The sequence below is a fragment of the Equus asinus genome, chromosome 22 (genome assembly GCF_041296235.1).
Source record: "Equus asinus isolate D_3611 breed Donkey chromosome 22, EquAss-T2T_v2, whole genome shotgun sequence".
In the NCBI taxonomy this organism is placed as follows: Eukaryota; Metazoa; Chordata; class Mammalia; order Perissodactyla; family Equidae; genus Equus; species Equus asinus.
This window is the reverse complement of record NC_091811.1, coordinates 55,570,587-55,580,944: the sequence shown is the minus strand read 5'-3', so window position 1 is coordinate 55,580,944 and position 10,358 is coordinate 55,570,587. Positions and strand designations below refer to the sequence as shown.

General features: G+C 47.9%; 1 protein-coding gene across 1 annotated transcript in view; it reads right to left on the bottom strand.

Moving 5' to 3' along the window:
- The window catches only part of NCKAP1L (NCK associated protein 1 like), a 40,608-nt gene that overhangs the window by 2,637 nt on the left and 27,613 nt on the right, over positions 1-10,358 (bottom strand). Inside the window, exons 23-30 of the mRNA XM_014836675.3 lie at positions 9,052-9,149; positions 8,832-8,925; positions 8,599-8,681; positions 8,225-8,305; positions 5,473-5,566; positions 4,494-4,610; positions 4,045-4,154; positions 2,215-2,304 (exon numbers count right to left, since the gene is read on the bottom strand). Of these exons, the coding sequence (XP_014692161.3) occupies positions 2,215-2,304; positions 4,045-4,154; positions 4,494-4,610; positions 5,473-5,566; positions 8,225-8,305; positions 8,599-8,681; positions 8,832-8,925; positions 9,052-9,149 (767 nt within the window). The remainder of the gene's footprint in view (positions 1-2,214; positions 2,305-4,044; positions 4,155-4,493; positions 4,611-5,472; positions 5,567-8,224; positions 8,306-8,598; positions 8,682-8,831; positions 8,926-9,051; positions 9,150-10,358) is intronic.

The following is a 10,358-nucleotide window of genomic DNA, read 5'->3' as shown; positions in this document are numbered from 1 at the left end:
AGTCCCAAATCTGCCCATATATTTTGTGGGAGACCTTAAATGTCATCTTTCCCTCCATCTCAGTTTCCTCATCTATCAATTGTAAGGACTAGACTAATGGCCAGGATCCGGTCTGGTTCTGACATCCAGAATTCCACGATTCTATGAGAGAGTTATCTCTTCCCCTGTGAAACCCATGCCAGCCCCAGGCTGGCAACACTCGGGTGGGCACTGCCCAAGCTTGACAGCCAAGATGGAGAGACCCCAGGGAGAGAAGTGCCTGGCCAGGATTCGAGGCTACACGAGTAGCCTCTTAACTCAGAACACAGCTCCTTCCCCTTCAGTCATTTCCAATTTCTCTGTGGAAACATTTGCATTTAAATTGCTTTGTGGCAGCTAGTCCCTCTGTCTCCCCCTCCAACAAAAATCCCCTGGTCCTAGCTCTGTTCCTGCCACTCTGCAGCCTCACCGCAATGCCACAGGGGTGGACACCTTCCCACACTTTGGCGGGGGGGGGGGGGGGGGGGGGGGGGGGGCGGCGGGCAAAGCAGGAGGAGGAGGCGGGGCTGAGTGGCAATACGGAATCACCTCCAACCTTACAGAGGTGGAAACTGCCCAAGGAAATGAAGAGGCCCTTTCATCCCGAAACAAAATGAGCAGCAGAGAGAGGGAACTAACATTTGTTGAGCGCCTATTACATACTAGTCATTTTCGCATATATTATCTCATGAATCCCAACCACTCTATCATAAGGATTATTGCCCACTTTGTGCATAAAGAATCAGGGTCTCAGAAGAGTTAATTAACTTGCCCAAGGTCGTGCCGCTCTGAAGCCTGTGCTCGTCTAGCACACCACTAGCCTTTGCCCACCCTCTGCCCTCTCACCCCACGCCTCCACAGACACACACTCTCGTGTCCATTCTCTTCCTTTCTCCATCCTAATCCTTCATCAGCCCTAGCTAGGCCTTTTTCTAACTGGAGAAACTGAGACCCAGATACCACTCAGTGCCTGGGTATCTAATGGAGACCTGGGAGAGTCCTGCATGCCTGCCCCTAACATCTGCGGGCCTGGCCAAGACTACAAATGGGAGGCCACCAAATGACTAAATACAGCAAATAAACCATTACGTTCTATCTTTCAACCTCCACAGTATACCTTTATAATTTCATGGAGGGCCAGGTTTGAATTAAGTATTTTCAGACTCCTCAGAGTTCAGCACCAGAACAGGGGAGAGGGAACCAGCCCCAGTTTGAGGGGTTTTGCATACACACGTAGACGTCCTCCCTGCACGTCTACCCTCTGGCCATACATTCCTTGGGCACTAGAGGCATATCTGCCAGCAGCACTGCCAGCCTCAGGAGGATGGACTTGGGGAAGAAGCACAAGCCCTGCAAGTGGGCTGGAGCTGCTTAGCAGAGAACTCCTTAGCAGAGAATTCCTTAGCGGGGGCTTTGAGGTAGAGCACAGGCTCCAGGTGGGCATATCCTCTCCCCACGGGCCAGAAGAGGGCCTCTGAAACACAGGGCCCAGGGCAGCAGCCCCTCCTGTCCACATCTAAGTGCAGTTCTAACCTGCAGAATCCGACCTTTAGAGCAAAAGAGTGAGTAAGCATGTTGAAGAGGGAAACAGGGTCATGAGGAAAAGATACTGTAAAAGTGAACTGAGTCAGAGGTCCCAGAACTTTCTGCCAAAGTAGGGAAAGGCCCACAGCTTAGGAAGAAAGCAGAGAAAGCAGGGCCTGCCTGATTCATGGCCCACCTGGCTCCCTGCCTCGTAACTTTTCAGCTAAAATCCCTTCCTCCTCTGAGCCCATCCCCCCACCCCCAGTCCAGCTCTGGGCTCTCCAGCATCCTCTTCATAGTACTTCTAAGGACAAGAAATACAGTGGTAGGAAGTGGTCAAGTAAAACCAAACATGGACTGCACAGGCAGTTCTGGATGAGGGACACAGCTGCCCCACCAGGTCAGACCCGAGAACATTGCAGGAAAAGGCACCCGGTCAGCTGAGGGCCAGGAAGGCCCTGTCCTGCACAGAGAAGTCCTTGTACCTTGGGATTACAGGACAAGTCTAGAATGTTAACCAGAATATGAGTCCTAGACCCAAAGGGGCAAGGCAGAAGTTCTAAGTTAATGCTTTTGGGTGATGACAATGGCAGGGACCCAAAGACCCTAAAGAAGAGTCTCCCTTTGGCCCTTCCTCTCTCTTTTCCCAGACCAACTTAAACCAGTACATACCAAGCGCATGAGCAGAGAAATGGACTCCCGATTTCTGGTTTTAAGCCTGTCAGTCTCCTGGCCCAGCTGCAGGAGGCTGACAGAGGCCACCTGTAAGGGAAGAATTTGTAAGGAAGCAGATTTTTATGGAGGTCAGAGTAGGACAGCCTCAGGCTACAGGAAGTTAAGAAAAGATCAAGGAGGAGAGTTAAGAAGTGCTAGGATGTTCCTGGAGACTCTGGTGGAAAAAAATCCCCTAGGTTTCAGAGACACACATTGCCTGTAAACCAGCCAGTGCAGACAACAGGGGTTGCCAGGGGTGTTGGGGCAGAGGCTGCAAGGGGTAAGGAAAGAACCTAGAACAAAGGCACGTAATACTGTAAACCAGAGGATTAATCTCTTTTCCTGGGCAGCCTCTAGACACCGCTGTCATCAGCCTGTTTACAGCTGACTCCCCAACTCGACTAGAGAGAAAGCCGGGCCTCTGACTCAGACACAGTGCTCTTAGTATTCTCCTCCTATCAATTCCCAAATGGCTGTCCTCTCCATCCACTCCAGACCGCAAATGATCAAAGAGGGAGGAAGAAATGTGAATAATTGCATCCCAGGCCCAGGTTACCTGCATTTAGCAAACAAAGAGGGGAAAAGGAGGGGGGAGATTCCCCCTCACCCCATCTTAGAGATGTGGTGTGAATCCTCCTTAGATCTAAGATGCTCACAGCCCTTTCTGGCTGGCTGGCCCAGTGTAAACAGAGACCCTCTAACTAAGCTTCCAAGTCCCCAACATGCACTTCTCAGGACAATAGTATGATTCCCCAGAGAATTTGATTTACTGTGTTTTCTCCCAAAAGGAGACAGATGAGGCCTTAGTTCTTAAATCAGGACCGTGCTTTGCAAAGGAATAAGCTCCTTATTGCTGAGAATGCGCAAGCAGGCAGTGGGTAATGGACCATGGATCAGAAGTGTATTGATGGGATTCCTCCATGGAGGATTTAGAACGGAAAACTCTGGGGCCTCTTTCAACAATGGAAAGAGATTACTTAGTCTGTGTTTTTCCAGAGGCAAAACTAAGATCAATGGTGATAGTTACAGGCAGTCAAACTTTGGCTAAAATTTTTTTGAAAACAATTTTTTTTCAAACAAATTGGACATAACCCACAGTAGAATCAGCCGTCTGGCTGCAAGCTCCAGTCCTTAGAAATCTAGACCAGCAGTTCTCAAAGTGCGATCCGCGGATGAGCAGCATTAACACCACCAGAGACTTGTTAGAAATGCAAATTTTCCAGCCCCACCTCTAATCTACTGAATCAGAAATTCTCTAGGGGATTCTGATTTACACTAAAGTTTGAGAATTTGAAAAAAGTCTGACTTTTTGTCAGTATTAGAGTTAGAAAGAGCCTTATAGATTATAAAACTCTGTCTCTCCAACCTGATTGCGCATCAGATCTCCTGGAGACCTCACTAACACAGAGGCCTGGACTCACCCTAGGATAGTCTAACTCTGGAGGTCTGGTAGAAGGATCGGGCATCTGTATTTTAATAAGCTCTGCGGGTTGGCTCTTCAGATGTCATACAATTTCTTAGTGTCAGATCCAGAACTAGAACTCAGATTTGCTGACTCTTAGTGCAACACTCTTTCCAAGTATCGGGCAGAGGCTGAAATACCAGCTGCTGGGGGCTTGAGAAGAAACTCCTACCTCTCACAAAGCAGCCTTCCACTACTCACTGAACGAGTTAGATGGGAGGTTCAGCTCCAAGGCCTGCTCAACAATAATTGTTTATGGATTTAAGTCAAACCAATTCCCGCCAGACTTTGCAGTCTCCCATTCCTTATAACCTAGACCCACTCACCACCAGAAATTCCTTGAGGTGAGTTTCAATGTTCTTGTTGTAGAGTGTGAAGAGGGCAGCAGACACCTGGATGATGGCTTTGGTCAAGCAGTGAATGTTGTTGTTGTAACCTAGGTTATTATTATTGAAGGGGAGACAAACAAAAGGAAATAGCAAAGTCAGCCACCCCAAGTTGACCCCTGCTGGTAATTCCTCATTTTTTCAGGCTGGACCACCCCTATTTGACCCCAAAAGGGCTGGGAGGCATTTGAGGATTAGGAGGAGGATATTCCTATGAAATTTCACTACCATTGAATTTTATGGAGAGCTCATTCTCAAGTGCTTTTTGAAACAAAACATTACACCTGAGTCAGAAGTCTGTATTTTCCAGATAAATGTCTCATCTCATCTCTCTACCCCAGGAGACTAACGTAAATAGCACCGGTCCCTCAGACCTACTCCTTACTTACCATCCTTCTCAATGCTATAGAAGGAAGAAGGGTCAGTGGCAAGGAGTGGAAGGGAAACGGCAAGAAAGATCAAGAGCAGGCAGGCCACCTTGTATTCTTCCTCAGAGGATGAAGCATCTAGTAAGATGGAAAAAGGAATAAGATCAGCAAACAGGGGTTACCTTCCACACGGGTCCAACTTCACAGCCTTACCCTGAGGCCCACATGAGAAAATACTATGAAAACACTTTACAAAGCACTGGAGGCAAGTCATTATTGCTGTAAGGGTCAGGAGTTATAGCGAGGGGCCTAAGTCCTGAAGGCCTCTCTGGTGACTGAGCAGAGCTCTTAGCCAAGGGCCCTGCTGACGCTCAGTCCTAGGACACTGTCAGCTGCCTGATGGGGTGGAGAGGCAGGAAGGAGAGAAAACAGTCTCACCAAAACCAAGAAAGAAGAGGGCGGGCAAGTCTGGCAACTCTGAAAGAGTTTAATACCAGCCCCTTGGTTCCATCCTATCTTGAGTGTCTATGGGTTTGAAAGCACTAATCATGGGAAATTGGGGAGGGGGGGCTGTGAATAATGTCAAGGTGATTATACGGGAGGGAAGAGCACAAGATCACTCTGGGATCTTAGATGCTATACACACAACTTAGCATGAAATCCTATACTATTGTGTATTGTTCTCTCATTGTTTCATTTGCATTAATCTTCTTTCCCCAACCAGATTGTAAATTCCTTTGAGCACTTGCTCAGCATCCAACAGACTCTCACTTAATACTTTTTAGCTGATTGACAGATCATCTGGTTGGAACCTGACTAGAAAGCGAAGCTGCCAGCCTAAGTACTTTCTGGGGGTTAGGGACGGCACTTTAAGTCTTTCCTTAGCTCCCAGCTTATATCCTAGGAATTCACAATCCCAAATAAAGGCTTCTTTGACATTGACATTTTCCCACCAAAAATATGACCGAAGCCCTCCTTTGCCCCCTTTCCCCAATCTTACCAGCTTTCATATTGGCAATGGCAGATACTAGGGCTGGGTCAATGTCACAGCCCACTCCTGCAGCAGAGGCCAGCTCAAAGACACTCAAGGTCACCTGGTAGAGAAGAAAACAACATTCTGGAGAAGATTCTTAGGACAGAGGTGCTTGGCAAAAGCTACAAGTATGCAGGATTCCTGGATCACAGATTTTTAACTTTTGGTATACTATCACCTTTTCTGGGTTTTCCTTTCTCTTTTTTTGAGGAAGATTAGCCCTGAGCTAACATCTGCTGCCAATCCTCCTCTTTTTGCGGAGGAAGACTGGCCCTGAGCTAACATCCGTGCCCATCTTCCTCCACTTTATATGTGGGATGCCTGCCACAGCATGGCTTGCCAAGCGGTGCCACATCTGCACCTGGGATCCAAACCGGCAAACCCCAGGCCGCTGAAGTGGAACGTGTGCACTTAACCACTGCACCACCAGGCCGGCCCCTAAGGTATTCCTTTTATAGCTCTCTCTAACATACAGGAAAAAAACCCAAATGCTTTAGCTTACCGTTCAGATACTGCATTGTACAAATTTCCTTTCTCAAGTTTATTTCCCCAAAGGCTTCCACAGTCAATGCAGCCAGGGTAATTTATTCACTATCTCCAAATGACGACTTACATCCTTACTTTGGTTCACGGACCACCCTCTTCTAGAGTGTCTTTCCTCTCCTCTACTATATCTTAGTGACACCCATCCCTTGAGGCTTAACTCAAATCTCACATTCTTTGTGACACCCTCCGTGTTTAGTTCAACCCAAACCCATCTCTCCCTCCTTAAACTGGTACCACTGGCTTGGCATTGATCACACACAGCACCTCGTATTGTCTTTTCAGATAGGAGGTGAAACATATGGCTTACCTCACCAACTGGATTGTAATTCTTTGAACCCTCAAGGCATAGTCAGGGGAGAAAAAGGTTTTGGAGTGAGATCTGGGTTCAAATCCTAGAACCGCCACTTACTAAATGTGTGGCCTTGGCTAAAAGTTACTTAACCTCTTTGATCCTCAGTTTTCTCCTCTGTACAACTCAGAAAACAGAGTTGTTGTGAGAATCAAATTAAACCACAGGTGTAAAGCATCGGCCCTAGTGACTAACAGAGTCACTAATAGACTAATAAACATCATTCCTCTCCTCCTCTTCCCGCAGCTCAAAGCCAGGAACTTAGCATTTCTTTTTATCCTCTCTAGTGTTTAACACAGTGCTAAGCACACAGAAGGCATTCAATAAATATTGGTTGATTGATACCTGAATCCCTCATTGTACTCAGAACAAGGTTCCCAGGAAGTAGCCCCAAACTCCTACTCCCACACCAAGTACTTAGACCCATTTAGAGGCTTAAAAAAACGAGTTTAAAATGTTCTGAGAGAACAAGGATAATTGTTTCAATAGTAGGCAACTAAGTAGAATATCTTATGCAAAGAACCCCACAGACAGAACAACACACACACTTCTCCTGTGGTACTTGACACAGAAGCCAGACTGTAGGCTTATTCTGCTCTGCCCTTTATTTGAATTCACTGTGAACTAGATGACCCTGCTCGTGGCAACCACGGCCTAGGAGATCAGGGACCCGGTCCATGACCTGCAGTTTTCTGGAAGAAGAAAGGGATGACTGAAGGGCTCTTATTTTCTCTTCTCCTAATCTCACCCCTCTGAGACAGTAACAGAATCTCTGACGGACTGGCCACCCCCTCTCCACCCCTACCCACTTATTTTCACAGGCAGGCAGAGCCTAAAGCTCAGAGCTGCCCAGGAGGTTCAGTTGGCAAGCTCCTGACAGGCTAGAGCATTCAGCCCCAACATCAGCAGCTGCCAGAAACCCAGGCTCTCCGTAAAATCAAAGACCACTCAAAAGGGGCAGACGTCCTAGCGAAACATCGCCCCCTCCTGGCCCCCATGACCACTTGACCCTCATCTGATTTCTGGAGAGAGGAGGAATTTTCACAATGCGTTTGATCTCAAGGTAAGGAAGTTTTTCTTAACATCTAACTTTAATTCTTCCTCTTACCACAGACCTCTGTCTGTTAAAGGAATCAGTCATGAGAGAAGTAGCCTGCCCTATGCGCTTGAAGGCCCGTGTTCCCAGCCTTCAGCTCTATTTCCTGCACAACATATTTGTTTGTTCCGAGTGATTCAAGAGACAAGATGATGCAAGTTGGGGCAGGGGGAGCCTGCAGAAGCCCCTCTTCCTTTCTCCATCTCTGTAGTAAATTGGGCCTGAGGCAGGGGACACAGACAGAGAGGGACTGGAAAGTTTCAGAACTAGGAGAAAGAAAAGGCCAGAAAAAGAAAGGAAACTCTGAGGGCAGGCAAGGTGGGTGGGAATGGAAGGAACAAATCTTTTATAAAAAGTACTTCAGCTCCTAACCAAAGAGGGGACTTGTCTGCACACTGTTCAGGATCTAATTTACACATGGGAGGTGAAAACCTACAGATGCTATCCTAGACCTTACCCTTCTCCCTCCCCCGACCCCACAGGGTCTCCCAGGCTCCCACTTCTCTCTGTCCACCCATGTCTCCCCAGCTCTGCCCTCTCTCTCCCAGAATATCTGTCTGATCAATGCTCCTCTCTCCACAAAATTTCCCCCAGTGTTTTCCTATTCAAATGCTGGCCCTTCTCCCTACAGTTTCTTCAGGGCCCTCTCTCCCTTACAAGATCCTAGCTCCATCCTCGTTCAACAACAAAAATCTCCTTGTTGGCTTCCACTTTGCACTTCCCCATACCTTGATGTCTGTGTCTGGAGTGACAAACTCCTTCAGGCACTCAATGGGACCCATAAGAAATGGGCAGTGGGAGGAGAAAACCTGGAGGAAAGAGAAGATAAATGAGCCCACAGGACAGTGGCTGGTGCCTTCACTTGGAAACAAACCAAAAAAGGGCCTCAGCTTAGATAAGAACCTAGCCAGCTTCCCGTGCTACCCTTGTCCTCACGCCTCTGGTTTCCTCGGTTCATCTATCCCCAGAGATCTTCCAGGCCATCTACCAAATTAAGCTCCTTTCTCCTCAATGCTCACCAGGCATTTCCACAACCTCTCACACAAACCCTACCCACAGAGGTGTCTGTGATTCTGTGGCAGCTCTCTCTCCCCCAGCTCACCTCCCGAAGTCCCTCTTGAGCCATGGTCCTAAAACTGAGGATAACTCCAATGATGGTCATGCGCTTCAGCACATTATCAGCCCCTGAGGAGGAAGAAGAACGTCAGAGAAGAGAACTTTGGAGAATAGCAGTGGTTTTGCTTCTTCAGACTGATCCAAGCCCCCAGATTCCCAAAAGCCCCTGTCACCACACTGCTTTTCCCAGTTCCTTCTCCCTTTAGAGGAGGTGCTCACCCGTCAGCTGGGGCAGCAGAGAAGCCATCAAGTCTGCCTTGCTGAAGTTGGATCTGATCTGAACAAGCACATCCATGTTTTCCACCACCAGCTTCTGCAGCCGCGACACAAAGCCATTAAGCAGGAAAGAGGAGACCCACTGTACATCTCCCCACAGTGCCCTGCTCTACCCTTTTCCCCAGAGGCTGGACCCTTTTCCCGGATCTTGCTTCCACAGTACCTTCAGCTCCACAATCTGAGACGTCACATGCCACATCAGGTTTTCACTCAGAAACTTCATGCCATAGGGACCCAAGAGTTCAGCCAAGGCCCGCATCTCTGGAACAGAGTTACAGACATCCCAGGTGAGACTGAGAGGGCATGGGAGTATTTGCACAATAGCTATCGAGAAATTTGAACATTACAATGTTTTTCAGCAAGGAAAAGAAGTGGGAAGTTGGGAAGCAAAAGTGGCCTGAAATTCTGCGTTCAGGTGATGGGGTCTGGCCTGCTCATGGGACAATTTACCCTCTCCCCACAGGTACTCATGCCCAGACTTACTACAGATGACAACTGGTTACTTTGTTTTTTGTTTTTTTTTTTAGGAAGATTAGCCCGGAGCTAACTGCTGTCAATCCTCCTCTTTTTTCCGAGGAAGACTGGCCCTGAGCTAACATCCATGCCCATCCTCCTCTACTTTATATGTGGGACGCCTACCACAGCATATCTTTTGCCAAGCAGTGCCATGTCTGCACCTGGGATCCAAACCAGCGAAACCCCGGCCACCAAGAAGCGGAACGTGCGAACTTAACCTCTGCACCACCGGGCCAGCCCCACAACTGTTTACATTCTTACAGGAATCTATACTTTCCCAAGCCCCTTTATGTGGTACCTGGGTTTTACTCTTGCTGAACTAACTTTATCAGATGTAAGACCTCAAACAAGTCACTGACCGTCTCTGAGCCTCAGTTCACTTCTCTGTAAAACGAAGACATTAATATCTGCCCTGAATACCTCACAGAGTCGATATAAAGGTAAATAAGATACTATATTATAAAAGCCTTAGAAAACTATAAAGATATATATGAATAAGGGATTATTATGATAATTATTGACAGCCCTCTGACATATATGGCACATCATCCTGGTTTAACAGACTTGGGGGCTTAAGTGCTTGTCCAGGTTCACTTAACCAACTCCAGGGCCCATACCAGAAACCCCGCGCAATGCCTTACGGCCCTTTACTGGGTCCCAAGAGATCGCACGACAGCTCCTTATCTAAGGCCTGGCTTTTCTGTGTTCCTCCCTCCCTTTCCCTTATTTACTGCCTCCCCATCCAAGTTTTCCTCCCCTGAGCAGCCTTTTCTTTTTACATAATCAACACACATCCCCAGAGTCCCAGTTGTTTTTCCTCTAAATCCTTCTTCCCTCCAGTCGGCCCCGTGCCTTTCCCTCCCTCCCCAGCCTGCTGCTGGCCCTTTGTGAAGTAAATAGAACCCGGCTGGGGAAATCCCACGCTAGAAACACCAGTGACAAGTTCAGAGAGGA